The 14997-nt window shown below is 38.2% G+C and overlaps 1 protein-coding gene across 1 annotated transcript; it reads right to left on the bottom strand.

Annotated features, from left to right (window-relative positions):
- Nucleotides 1-918: 918 nt before the first annotated feature.
- On the bottom strand, nt 919-14496 carry MMP12 (matrix metallopeptidase 12). Its single transcript, XM_036068515.2, has 11 exons — nt 14338-14496; nt 14057-14125; nt 12693-12940; nt 11612-11760; nt 11400-11525; nt 9316-9477; nt 8462-8585; nt 3755-3888; nt 3229-3388; nt 2415-2518; nt 919-1490 (listed from the first exon to the last, which is right to left on the bottom strand). The coding sequence occupies exons 1-11, from the start codon at nt 14440-14442 to the stop codon at nt 1390-1392; spliced, it is 1482 nt and encodes a 493-aa protein (XP_035924408.1). The 5' UTR covers nt 14443-14496; the 3' UTR covers nt 919-1389.
- Between the last annotated feature and the right edge of the window lie 501 nt (nt 14497-14997).

The raw sequence follows: 14997 nt of genomic DNA, 5'->3' as shown, positions 1-14997 counted from the left end.
TGCTAATCCTGTGGGGAACTTTCTTCTTTTGAAGGATATCCAGCATGCAGTTTCCTGCGGGGAAATAACATTTCTTCTCAGGATGACGTGACCCGATGCCTCACAAAGACAACACTAGGACTATTAAACTGAAGAAGCACGTACTTGAGAATGAACAGAGAACTCCATCCCTGTCTAGAATCTTTCCAATCCTCATATTTTCTGACCTCAGTTCATTCCATTAATCAAAACGATTAATGTCAATCAGAAATGTCTGCAAATCAATTGAAAATTCCAAGCGTTCCTCACACCCATATCATCTTAATTGGAGCTTTCACAGGTGTACGTACAATCCAGAAAATAGGGAAAATGTGTGTCAAGGCGGTGACAACTGGTAGAGGCTGTCCAAGTCACCAGCATGGTGGGCTCATCATGTGTCATTTTTTTCTCAATAAATCTATGAGGTGGCTAACACTACTGCTTTTTCCTAAAGTTAAGGAAGCTGAGATTTAATGTCTTGTCAATTACGTGGCCCACGTTGTAAGGCCTGAGCTGCAGTGGAAATTATACGAGAACGGGAAGTTCCCATGACATTTCCTCTCCAGGCTCATCATCATATGTTGGGCGTGCTCCTCGGGCTCACACACAGTCTGGAGAACGCTTCCCTGACTCCAGACCAGGGATTTATGTGGCCTTTGACAAGCTGCCAAGGCAAATACAACTTTTTCCCCTTTGCCATATTCCCATTCACCACTTGGTACAGTTATGTAGAGACTCGCTTTATTTAGGAGTAGGTCCAGAACTATTTTCGAAATACACATTGTTTTTCCATAAAAAATTCTCAGAAACCAAATACTTTCTTTCAGAGTTTTTATTTAAGCAAAAGGAAAAAAATATATATATGTATATACTTTAAGATTTAGAAAAATCAATACTGACAAGAGAATAAAATAACATTATCACCATAATTATATAATTTACTTATATGTTACTTACACTAAATGTCATTTTCTGGTATATTCTGTTTTTACTCCAAAAGAATTAAAATGATATACTTGCTGAAGCATTTAATGGCCACAGAAACTAAGCATTGCTTAAAGTTAGTTAAGGCAAAGAAATAATGATAATTTCTCAGTTCTGGGATGTTCAAGGACCAAGATATTCTGTTTCCCCTTGAAAAAGTGTCTGTTTCCAAGCTTAATAGTTGAATCAAGTAAAAATTGACAAGGAGGGTTTTCAAAATAAAAAAATCTTACGTAGTTTGTATAGTCACCTATCTATATGATAATTTATCTATGGCCTATAGATTTTACTTTATTTTAAGACACACATCACTGGGCACATAGCAAGTATGGAATAAATACTTATTTAACTGAAGTGAATCAACCAACATCACTAATTATACCATTCCTAACAACCTAACTTGATATTTTGTTTCAGCATTTTGGTGACACGTTGGGATACGACATCATATTCAAATATGTCAGATCTCTGGAAGAAATAATAGTGTCCTAAAAATGAAAACAAATTGAGTAGTTTAATTCTTCACTTGCATTTCTTTAAAAAATAAAAAAAGAAGAAAACACAGATCTGTGCTTTTATAGATTATCTACAGTAGACCAAATTTTATAGATGACCTATAATAGACATTTGATAATATAAATGTTGGGCCCCTACGCTGGATGTCCTGCCCTTGGATATCTGTTTACTGCCCATCATTTCACCACTAAATATCTTCATTAATTTCATTGAGAAGATTGTTTGGTTTTAAAAGCTGACTCTGAAGATGTGACTGTTTTTGAAAAGCCACACTCCAGGTGGAGAACTCATCTGGGAGGGAAGAAATTGGGCGCAGGTGGGGCACACAGAGGCCCTGATGGAGGAGTAAGAAAGACATGGTGGGGGGATGAAAACAAAATGCCTTGGCCTAGCCGACAGTTTGCTTCGGCTGACCTTGCCTGAAGATATTCCCAGACACAAACGCCAACAAACTCAAGTGTTTCGTATCCCCACCCTAGTCCACGAGAGCCCATGCAGGGTGGGAGCTTCTGCAAGGAAGGTCAAAGATTCAAGGTGTAGGAAAGTAGGTGAGCCCAGCTTGCCTGAGTCTTGCTACATGCTCATCTGCATACACTGTGTGGCCTGATGCGATCAGACATTCCAGAAACTCAGGCGCATGCATGTGGCGACAATCATATGCTCCCACCCACTAAACCACTCTAGAACTACTGCTTGTTCTATGTCACTCATTCTTTGAGCCCACCTATGCTAAACCAAGCAGGCTATGAGTTTTCCCTCTGCGGCCCTACGGAGAACTGCACGGTCCTCCTGTTCTTCCCGGTTTGAATCCCCGTTCTCTGACCTCGAAGGCTTTATCATCATCAGTGTTTTAAAAGGGGATTTCCAGTATCTTCATAGCTTCCCAATCTACTTACTGTTATAATAGTAGACTGCATCAATTGTAGGTCTAATTCCTGGAAAGTATTTGGTAATCAATTTGGGATAACCTGGGTCCATGAATTGTCTCCTCTCATCGTACCTGAGCAAAGAAATAATCAGTAGGACCTCCATCAAAAAAAAAAATGGATTTCATGATGAAGAGCTTGATATTTCATGACATGAACCACAAAACCCACCTATTCTCTCTTGAAAGACTTTTCCTTGCATTGATAAGAAAACCAAGGACCTAAACAGTTCACTGACTTATTCCAAGCCCCTACAGGACTCAGACCCTAGGGGTCCTCACTTCCGGTCAGGAACTTTCCCCACTCCTGCACACTGCCCCCGCCAGTGCTTTAGAGAACCCGACTGTCTAATTTCCTGCAGCGAAGACCTTGCAGCACTCAGTGCCACTCAGAAGATGGTTTCCTCATTTGTCTCCTTGGGTCCAGCGGTCATAAAAAGGAGTCTGAAAAGAGTACACTCCCTGAAGAGACTGTGAACACTGTGTCTCGGACGTCTATGCCCCTGTTCTCCGATGTGCTTCCACTGTGATTCATGACGTGACATTTTATTTATAAAGTATTCCTTTTAAAAACACATTATGTGCTATCTCAAATCAGAATCCCAAAGTCCAGGGAACAGAACTAGGAAGACAGTAACTAGTCCAGATCTATGTTCTCTTGATTCTTCCCTTAGGAAGGTCAAGGATCCTTGGGAATTTACATTAGAAAGACTCCCTACTGAAAACCCCATTCCCTGCCCATTTCATGAATTTTAGGAGTCATGTTACCAATCATTAAAGCTCACCTCCAATATTGATTATCTACAAAGAAGTAGGTCTTATGGAGAAGTGGGTTAAAAACAGCTGCATCAATTTTTTTCACAAAGTCAGGAAAGCCCAAAGAATGTATGTTCTTGGGGTAGCGTGGTTGTGGTCTCAAATTGCTAATTAACCAGTACTTATCATCTGTGAAGAGAAACAGAGAGGATACATTGGAATCATACAAAAACAGCAATATAAATACTGACTCACTACAAACAACATCATTCTTTACCCATAGTTCCAAAACATACTGCTCCTTGTTCTTCAACATGGTTTGTCTCCTATGGTCCTGTACTTTTGTCACAAGTATTATGATCTTATATTAAACAAACTTTTCCTGAAATTTTTACACATTACCTAGGTATTTAAACTACTTTTAGCTCATAGTTCAGACTCACCATTAATTAAGTCTGGAGTGCTTTTTTCTACGTTTATAAAAATCAGTAGTATTTCCTTCATTTATTCTCTTCCTTGAAGTAGACTTAGTAGCAAACTAAACATTAGAGTTACCTTTAAAAAGAAAAACTTGATTTCTGGCTCCAACTTCATAAGCAGCTTGAATGCCAGATGGTAAGGTTGGCCACAAAGAAGAAATTAAACTAGCATTGCTCATTGGACTCTCAGGATACCTCCACCAGAAGAATCTGATGAAAAACATTTAACACATGTTAAAAATCACTGTAGACTCAAGAACCATGAAATGGTCACTGGGAAGGACATGTGAAATGACTTAATGGGTTTTTTCCAATATCCTCACATTCTGTTCTGTGGATGTCTTGATAGGAGCACCACAAGGAATGGATCTTAATTAATTCTTTTATAATAACAATAATTCTAATGGGCAAGCCACCATATGAAAATACTCTGATACTTGAAATCAAGAGATCTAGGTTCTAGTCTGCACCCACAATTCCTTTACTAGTTTTGTAATCTAAAAGAAGTTATTTATCCCAATGTCTCGGTTTTTGAATCTCAGGAATGGAGAATAATGAGACTAGAGATCAATGACAAGAAGAAAACTGGAAAAACCTCTATAAATGTAGAAACTGAATAATGTGCTACTAAACAACCAATGAAGAAATGAAGAAATCAAAAATAAAAATACCTTGGGGCAAATGAAAATAAAAACATAACATTCTAAAATCTTGGGGATGCAGCAAAAAAGTTCTAAGAGGGAATTTCATATCGATACAGGCCTACCTCATAAAACAAGAGAAATCTCAAATAAATAATCTTTATTTTAAAAAGATTTTATCTATTTATTTGACACAGGGAGAGAGAGAGAGTGAGAGAGCACAAGCAGGGGGAGTGGCAGAAGGAAAGGGAGAAGCAGGCTCCCTGATAAACAGGGAGCCTGATGCAGGGCTCAATCCCAGGACCCTAGGATCATGACCTGAGCCAAAGGCAGATGCCCAACTGACTGAGCCACCCAGGTGCCCCTCAAATAAATAATCTAACCTTACACCTGAGGAACTAAAAAAAGAACAAACAAAGGCCAAAGATAGTTGCAAGAAGGAAATAATAAAGATTGGAGTGGAAATAAATGAAATAAAGACTAAAAAAATATTTTCAAGATCAATGAAACTAAGAGCTTGTTCTTTCAAAAGATAAACAAAATTGGTAAGCTTTTATCCAGATTCATCAAGAAAAAAGACAGAGGACTCAAATAAGTAAATTCAGAAATGGAGGAGAAGTTACAACTGATTCCAAAGAAATACAAAAGATCATAAAAGACTACTATTAACAATTATATGTGAATAAATTGGACAACTAAAAAAAAATTGATATAAATTCCCAGAAATATACAATCTTCTAAGACTGAATCTGGGAGAAATAGAAAATTTGAATAGACCCATTATTAGAAATGAAATTGAATCAGTAATCAAAAACTCCCAACAAACAAAAATCCAGGACCAAACAGTTTCACAGGTGAATTCTACCAAATAATTAAAGAAGATTAAATTATTCCAAATTATTCCAAAAAAAAAAAGAAGAGGAAAGAATGTTCCCAAACTCATTGCACAAGGCCACCATCACCCTGATACCAAAACCAGACAAAGACACTGTAAAAAAAAAAAAAAAAGAAGAAGAAGAAGAAAAAGAAAAAGAAAATTGCAGGCCAATATCCCTGATGGACATGGATGCAAAAACCTTGATACCAAAACCAGACAAGACACTGTAGAAAAAAAAAAAAAGAAGAAGAAGAAGAAAAAGAAAAAGAAAATTGCAGGCCAATATCCCTGATGGACATGGATGCAAAAATTCTCAACAAAATATTAGCAAACCAAATTCAACAATACATCAAAATGATCATATACCACTATCAAGTAGGATTTATTCCAGGGATGCAAGGATGGTTCAATATCCACAAATCATTGTAATATACCACATTAACAAAATGAAGGATAAAAATCATGATCATTTCAATAGATGCAGAAAAAGAATTTGACACAATTTATAACATCCATTCATGACAAAAACTCTCAACAAAATGATTATAGAGGGACCACACCTCCACATAATAAAGGCCATGTATGGCAAACCCACAGCTAACCTCATACTCAATGGTGAACAGCTGAAAGTTTTTCCTTTAAGATCAGGAACAAGACAAGGAAGTCCACTCTTGCCGCTTTTATGCAGTATAGTATCAGAAGTCCTACCCATAGAAATTAGGTGAGAAAAGAATAAAAGGCATCCAAATTGGAAAGGAAGAAATAAAACTGTCATTATTCGCAGATGACATGGTACTATAATTAGTAAATCCTAAAGACTCCACCAAAAAACTAGTAGAACTAATAAGTGAACTAACTCAGTAAAGATGCAGGATATGAAATCAACCTACAAAATCTGTTGCATTTCTATATATTAATAACAAACTATCAGAAGAAATTAATAAAACAATCCCATTTATAATTGCATCAAAAAGAATAAAATACCTAGGAATGAATTTTACCAAGGAGGTGAAAGATCAGGACTTTGAAAACTATAAGACACTGATGAAAGAAATTGAAGAGGACAAATATAAATGGAAATATATACCATGCTCATGGACTGCAAGAAGCAATATTGTTAAAATATCCATTCTACCCAAAGCAATTTACAGATTCAGTACAATCCCTATGAAAATACCAATAGGATTTTTCACAGAACTAGAACAAAGAATCCTAAAATTTGTATGGAACCACAAAAGATCCCAAATAGCCAAAGCAATCTTGAGAAAGAACAGAGCTGGAGGTAACATGCTCCCAGATTTCGAGCTATACTACACAGCTAAATAAATCAAAACAGTATGGTATTAGCAGAACAACAGTCACATAGATCAACAGAACAGAATAAAGAGCCCAGAAATAAACCCACACTTATATGGTCAATTAATTTATGACAAAGGAGCCGAGAACAGGGAAAAGAGTCTCTTCAATAAATGGTGTTGGGGAAACTGGAGAGCTACATGCAGAAGAATGAAACTAGACAACTTTCTTACATCATACACAAAAATAAACTCAAAATGGATTAAAGATTTAAATGTAGAAACTTGAAACCATAACACTTATAGAAGAAAACATAGGCCATGAACTCTTTGACATTGGCTTTAGAGATTTCTTTTTTTTTGATCCATCCCCTCAGACAAGGACAACAAAAGCAAAAATAAACAAGTGGGACTACATCAAACTAAAAAGCTTTTGTACAGCAAAGGAAACCATTAACAAAATGATAAGGTAAACAACCTAATGGGAGAAGATACTTGCAAGAGATATACCCAATAAGAGGTTCATATTCAAAATATATAAGGAACTCAAACAACTCAATATTTTTAAAAAGTTAAACAATCTGATAAAAAAATAGGCAGAGAAACTGCATAGATATTCTTCCAGAGAAGACATACAGGCAGCCAACAGATAATGTAAAGATGCTCAATATCACTAACCATCAGGAAATGCAAATCAAAACCACAATGAGATACCACCTGACACCTGTCAGGATGGCCAGGATCAAAAAGACAAGAAATAGCGAGTGTTGGTAAGGATGTGGAGAAAAGGAAACCCTTGTGCACTGTTGGTGGGAATGCAAACTGGTGTAGCCACTGTGGAAAACAGTATGGAGGTTCGTCACAAAATCAATTATAGAAATACCATATGATCCAGCAATTCCACTTCTAGGTACTTATGCAAATCAAACAAAACACTAATTAGGAAAGACATATGCACCCTTCTGCTCATTGCAGCATTTTTTACAATAGCCAAGATACAGAAGCAACATAAATGTCCATCGATTGATGAATGGATAAAGAAGACATGGTGCATATGCAGTGGAATATAAGCCATAAAAAAGAATGAAATCTTGCCATTAGTGCTAACATGGATGGACCTAGAGCATATTATGATAAGTGAAATAAGTCAGAGAGAGTAAGAAACATCATATGATTTCACTTAAATGTGGAATCTAAAAAAAAAAAAAAAACCCAAACGAACAAACAAAACAAAACAGAAACAGACTCATAGAGAACAAACTGATGGCTGACAGAGGGGAAGGGACAGAGGGGATTAAGAGGGACAAACTTCAGTTCTGTAGTAAGACACAGGCATGAAATGTACAGCACAGGGAACAGAATCAGTGATATTGTAACAACTCTATATGGTGACAGATGAATCTAGACTTATTTTGGTGACAACTTCGTAATATATACATAAATATCAAATTACTGTGTTGTATACCTGAAACTAATACAATATTGTATGTCAATTATTCTTCAATCTAAAAAATGGAGAATATTTGTCCCATCTACCAAATACTAATCTTCTCCACAACCCACTCCTCCAGTATCTGCTTCAATCTGTGCTCTAAGTTATCCTGGAATTCCTTTCTCTATAATCAAGAATCAAGACTTTTAAATGGATACTGTCACACTTTTAGTCCTAGACTTCACCATTTTTACTTGTGATTCAAGTAGTCTGGCTTCCCTTCCTGCCTTATCTTTCCTCACCCCAGATTCCTACCACAAATCCATTTTTTACCCATCAGTCTTCTCGTTAAACACAAATATAATCACACCACCCTCTCCCTTCGAAACCTTCAAGCTGTCTACTTCCTACAGAATCGAGTCCCTCTTCAATTTTCATCTACTTCATTTTCCATCATTTTCCACCATTCTCTGACAAAACATTCTAAAAATCCAAGGACAGAGCCTTTACTATTGGTCAGATATGAAGATGATTTTACCTGTCTTTAAAGAAAAAGATTTTATTTCCCATTGTAGTGACAGCACCAAAACTCAAGTTGGGGTCACAGGTGGCTGGTTCTCTACCGTCAGGATTTGATGAGGGTTGGCGCCTTTCTGGAAGACCTGAAAATACATTTCAAGAAGCATTAGGGGAAAAAAATCTCCATTTTAGCTGCTAAGGGGAAGAACCATTCTTTCTAAAACATTAATTTTCTGGGGACGCCTGGGTGGCTCAGTCGTTAAGCGTCTGCCTTCGGCTCAGGTCATGATCCCAGGGTCCTGGGATCGAGTCCCACATCGGGCTCCTTGCTCAGTGAGGAGCCTGCTTCTCTCTCTCCCTCTGCTGCTCCCCCTGCTTGTGCTCTCTCTCTCTCTCTCTGTGACAAATAAATAAATAAAAATTAAAAAAAATAATAATAAAACATTAATTTTCTGGATAAAAAATGCATAAAAAGCAATTTATGCTTCCTATGACGTTCACAGGAAGCAGACAATAAAGATCTTTCCCCCATGTGGTCGCAATGTCATGGAGGAGAAAAATCTGATCACTTTGGTTTTCCTGTTCGAGGCAGATTATTTCTCTGTGTGCCTTCCTCAAAGACAATGGTGTGGTGTACAGAAAGACCAAACCTGAGGCCCAAGGACTCAGATTCTGCCCCCGTCACAGGCATGAACATACTAGGTCTCCTGTGCTTTTCCACAAAATGAAGGTAATATGTGTGCTACCTCCATCCCAGGGTTTTCACGGGGCTCCAGATAGAAGACAGAGATGAAAGTTTTACTCAAATGCAGATACTATGACACTATTCATGAGTGTCTTTGTAAGGCAAAATGGTAAAGAAAGTCAACTCACCGTAGAGAGACTGAATGCCACGTACATCATCAGCAGAGAGGCGAAAGGTGTTGGGGTTAACGTAACTGTAAGTAGGGAACATGATGGCTTTTGGATCACTGGAATGGCTCAGACCCAAGGAATGGCCAAGCTCGTGAATAGCAACAAGGAACAAGTTTGTGCCTGAGAGGAAACCAACAAGAAGGGGGAAAAGAGCAGTGAAATATGTCTGCATCCGGAGGACAATGACACCACTGAAATCTGGCAGGAGGATTGGGAAGCCTTGACTCATCTCCTTTCCCTCTGACCCAAGGCTTTTTGATGTTGGCACTGTTGACGTTGTAGGACAGGTCATTCTTTGTGGTTAGGGCTGTCCTGTGCATCACGGGTGTTTAGAAAACTCTGGGTTCAACACTCAAATTCAAGTAGCAACGCCCCTCCAGTTTTGACAACAAAAATGTCTCCACACGTCAAATGTCCCAAACTATCACAATTTGATCTAACCCTGGATTTCTCCTATTTTCAACTCCCATGATGCTTTGCACAAAAGACCATCACTGGTCCTTATCTCAAAATCATGGGCTTCTGCATGTACTCTGTTTCCCACGAGATTATGCACTCTTCCAGGGTGGGACTGTGTCCTCTTCGTCTCTGTATCCAAACAGCACCTCCATCACCCAATGCTGTGACAGAAATTCAGCAACCACTGAGTGAATTGTTCACTTAATTTACTGGGTCAAAATTAGGCTGAGAGTGAGCACTCTAAGTTATAATTTTCATAAATAATTTAGCTTTTTGAAAGCACAGAATTGCACCATATTAAAACAAGGTAACATGGACAGGTAGGAAGTACACACTGGGTTGAAAGAAGAGAACTAGGAAATACACGCTCGGCCCCATCTTTCCCACGAGCTGGCTGCTAACAGTCTCCTGCTCTGAACTTCCTCTCTCTGTAAAGATCTGTACTAAATTATTTTTCTAAAATCCTTTAGAATTCTAAAACATTCCATGAGGCTAACTAACCCAAGTCCACCATGTTGGATGAAAAGAGTATACACCCAAAATAACCTTGGATGAAATTCAGACAAATTTGCATGACCAGCTGAGGCTTTGAAGCTCAGTGAGGACCTAATTCTGTATCCGTTGTCTTTTGACAATGCAGAACTCCTCTTCTCGATCAAGAATTTAATAAGCCTTGGGTCATGTGTTAGACTAAAACAAACAGCCTTTCTGGTCTATGAAAACACGCCATCTGAGGCATGCAATATCAGCCAGAGATGGGGTGCTCAGTAGAACTTATTCTTAAAGACTGTCTCTCCATTTACTTTCCATATGAGTCAGTCATATAATCTAGAATTTCCCCTAGAAATATTAGGAAGGCTTGTGATATGAGGTTTGAATTTTCCAATGGGTAGTGATTCCTTCCAACAGGGGAGACCGTTCATTTCTCTCGCCCAGCTGTCTGACAGGGATGGTGAATTACAGCGTCCTCTGCAAATACAGCGAAGGCGTCGTCAAATGATCAGCTGAGCGTCCTGTAACCCCTGTCCCGGAACCTCAGGAGACCATAGGACCATATAGCCTTGTGTTTCACTACAAGGATTTCTAAGTTTTCTATAATATAACTTCATCTTTCTGTGTCACTATAAATCTAAGAAATTGTCAACATATAATGGATCATGCAGATGAGCACCCACCCTAGGATGGCTGGTATATTATTTTTCTGTGTTTGCTTGAGTTTACGGACTGCCCTGTCAAAAACTGACTGCCTAAGTCACAGTTTTTACCTTTCTAAACTATGGCCTTTAAGGTTCCTGAGTTCACACTAATGAACTAGCTCATCTTCAGATTCTTAAACCTGATCTTTAAGATAATCTAGTCCAATATCCTCAATTTATAGAGGGTGAAATTCAGACAAAATGTTACATTTTACTTAGTGACACAATTATAATCAGAATGAGTTTTTCCATCCTACAATCGTTTCTCAGAATGCAGCCTTTCAAAATTGGGACATAATTTAGAATTTGTAAAGGGTTTTTCATGTGTGGTTTTGGTTTTTTCTTTTGTTTGTTTGTTTGTTTTTTGTTTTGTTTTTTGTTTCTTACCTTTGTAGTTTTTAGTCCAGATTTCAGCCTCATCAAAATGTGTGTCTCCCCCAATCCCAGTTCCAGGTCCGAAAGCATGGGCTATGATTCCACCTCTACCATCGAAAGGGGTGTAGTCTCCATGAGCTTTGGAAAAGGAAAGAAAATTGGTCCTTCTTTATATGCTATAGGTCATGCCAACGATACAGATAAAATAAGTCCACGTTCTTTACCTCCAGATGCAAAAAGTATCATAACGTCAGCCTCTCCTGAATTAATCTTTCTGAATTTCAGGGGGGTCACATCACTCCATACTTGAAAAGCCTTCTGGATGGCATAGTCAACATCTGCAGGCCGCATGTCAGGAGTGTAATTATTGATTCTTTACCAGCAAAACAAAAAAGAGAGAGAAAAATATGTGGAAACCATGTGTTAATTCTGTCTTATTGCAACACTTCATTTTTGCCTGCATCGGTGGAGAATGAATCATTTCGTAAATCGATAGTCCAGATAACAAAAACCTGCATCATTAGCTACAGAAACACGTATCCTTGGACAGCTTCCTCCTTAAACAGAATCTAACTGGATTGCTTCTCATTTATGATTTATGGGTTTTTTTTGTGAAGGACTGATATTCATTGACAATTTGACCTAAACCTGGATTTCTCCTATTTTCAACTCCCATAATGCTTTGCACAAAAGACCATCACTGGTCCTTATCTCAAAATCATGGGCTTCTGCATGTACTCTGTTTCCCACGAGATTATGCACTCTTCCAGGGTGGGACTGTGTCCTCTTCGTCTCTGTATCCAAACAGCACCTCCATCACCCAACGCTGTGACAGAAATTCAGCAATCACTGAGTGAACTGTTCACTTAGTTTACTGGGTCAAAATTAGGCTGAGAGTGAGCACTCTAAGTTATAATTTTCATAAATAATTTAGCTCTTTGAAAGCTAAATTGCTCCCTCTCTCTCTCATATAAATAAATAAAATCTTTTGCCCCTGCTCCCAGGCCTCTGCATTTATCTATCTTGCCTGTCCTATAAAATGTTCCCTTGTCTCTTATTTATTATAGATTTAGCTTCATTCTCCTTTTATTTGCAGCCTTTCTACTGTGCTCTGGGCTGACAAACAACTCCTCCTTGAGTGAAAAATCCCCCCTTCCAGAAAGAATGAATTTTAACACAGGGAGAGTGCTGACAACTGAGGGAGGCTTCTTATCTACCTCCAGACTTATGGCTCTATCTAAATGGTTCGGGTTTCTGAAAGTCAGACCTAAGGGAAGGTAGAAAAGTCCATAGCTACGATGTTACCTGTAGGTAATTAAACGTTTCTTCCATACTGGTCTCCCTGGCATCGTCCTGAAGTGATGAACATCAGGCACTCCACATCGGGGCTTGTGCATCATGTCCAGAGTAGATGAGTCCAGTTTCCCGGTCACTTTCAGCCCCAAGAACTGCTGCATTTCCTGAATTTTATCCTCCATGAAGTCCCTATTGACTTTCATTTTTGTCATTGGAATTCTGTCCATCACAAAACCGTAAAACTTTTCCAGGTACCTCTGGAAAAAATACACTTAGTTAGACATTGTAGTACATGGAGGGATTTCTGATGGAGCTCTGTATGGTTGACTCAGCTGCACATTGGTGTTTCTGAACCAGGCACCAGACAATTAATTATAATGAGAAAAAAATCTTAACTCTCTGTGCTTTCAAGGTGAGTCACAAACTTTTAGCAATATTGATTGCTGGAAGGCCACTAGAAACACCTTTATGTGTCTACCTCTTTGAACTTGTTTCTATTCTTTAAAATCTATTTCAGCCTCTGGCACATCATGGCATCATGTAATCAGCAAAACCTTTATTGTCAGGATACATAAATTATTAATTTAAGTTGGGATAATATTTTCCTGCTTAAAAAACCAAAGCTCAACACAATGGACAACTATGGCAAATGCAAAGTTAAAAGAGTCTTAGAGAATGGGGATATCATCCAAACTCATATGATTAGGGAAAAGAAAGAAATGGGGGAAAAAACCCTATTTTAAAAACATGCTCATGAAGATATATCTGGGATTCCAGAAAGTAAAAAGTATTCTTGAATCATCATGGCAGGCTGAAGCGGTTACATAATCAAGCCATTGCTTAAATCTCAGATCATTAAATGGCATTAAATGATTATTGTAAAATACTGAACCGAAGTTGAACTCCCAATTATTTTGAACTAACTCTCCTTGGCCAAAGCTATTTAGTAAAAGCTTTTTAGTAAAAGGAACAAATTCATCCACCAATTTTATAACACTGTTTCAAAACCAATACCTTTTCTACATTCATCTTTGGCAGAGAAAAATACAGTGTTTAAAGCAAACAGCCTTCTAAACCAGTTTTCAACTAGTACTTTTCAAGACAGAACTGGTCAATGCAACAAATTTTTTTAAAAGATTTTATTTATTTATTTGAGAGAGAGAACATAAGCAGGGAGGAGGGGCAGAGGGAGAGGGAGAAGCAGACCCCCCTCTGAGCAGGGAGCGTGACTTGGGGCTTGATCCCAGAACCCTGACATCATGACCTGAGCTGAAGGCAGACGCTTAACCAACTGAGCCACCCAGGTGCCCCCAATGCAACAACTTTTAGAGACAAAAATCAGGCTGGATCAATACTCTAGTGTCAATACTTACTTGGGCATATGTCACATTATTTTCAGAGTCGGTAGAGTTCGCCAGTGGAACAGTTCCAGAAGCAGTGACCTAGAGGACAGTGTCAATAGGAGAGTTATAACACTCCTTCAAAAACACCACCACTTTCCTACATTCCCCTTTGGCAAAGAAAAATACAGTGCTAAAAGCAAGTAGTCTCCTAAACTCGTTTTCAACTAGTACTTTTCAAGATAAAACTAGTCAATGCAATACATTTTAAAGACAGAAATCAGGCTGGGTAGATACATGGGGTCAATACTTACTTGAGCAAATACCACATCATTTTCTTTAGAGCTTGCAGAGTTGGTCAGAGGAACCGTCCCTGAAGCAGTGACCTGCAGGGTCAGCACCAACAGAAGAAACTTCATTCTAAACTTGTGAATGGCTCAACCCAACTTACCCGGTTCCTTCTCAGTACAAAGTTCCTCAAATGTCCCTACTTATATAGCCCTTAGGTCGTGTTCTGTGAATATGAAATCCTTCGAGTGACTCACAGTTGATATCATCCCTTGACTTATCTCAAAAACACGCAAACACAAGCACAGATTGTTTTCTAGGACCAACAATGGGTCCATTAGCACCGAACTCATCACTCAGACAACTCAGGCATGTTCCCCAAAATAAATAAGCCCTCCGAAATAATGCATTATATGAGAAACACTACACACATAAAATGTTACAATAATTACAGATGTTTAGAAAGTTCAGCATCTGAATTTTTACTGTAATAATTTCTTTATATTTACTATAGGTGCAACAGGCTTTTTTAAGGAACAAAATTTAAAAAGTCAGATGAATGAAATCCTTTTGCTGAACTAGAAGAATCCTCTCCAGGCTGACTCTAGCTCCCTAGAGAACTGTGATATATAGAGACTTGGTGTTTAACAAGGAAAATCTATAACATCACGACGCTTTGATATCTG

This window comes from Halichoerus grypus, chromosome 11 (assembly GCF_964656455.1).
Source record: "Halichoerus grypus chromosome 11, mHalGry1.hap1.1, whole genome shotgun sequence".
In the NCBI taxonomy this organism is placed as follows: Eukaryota; Metazoa; Chordata; class Mammalia; order Carnivora; family Phocidae; genus Halichoerus; species Halichoerus grypus.
Note: the sequence above shows the minus strand (reverse complement) of the source record. Positions and strands in the feature narration are given on the sequence as shown.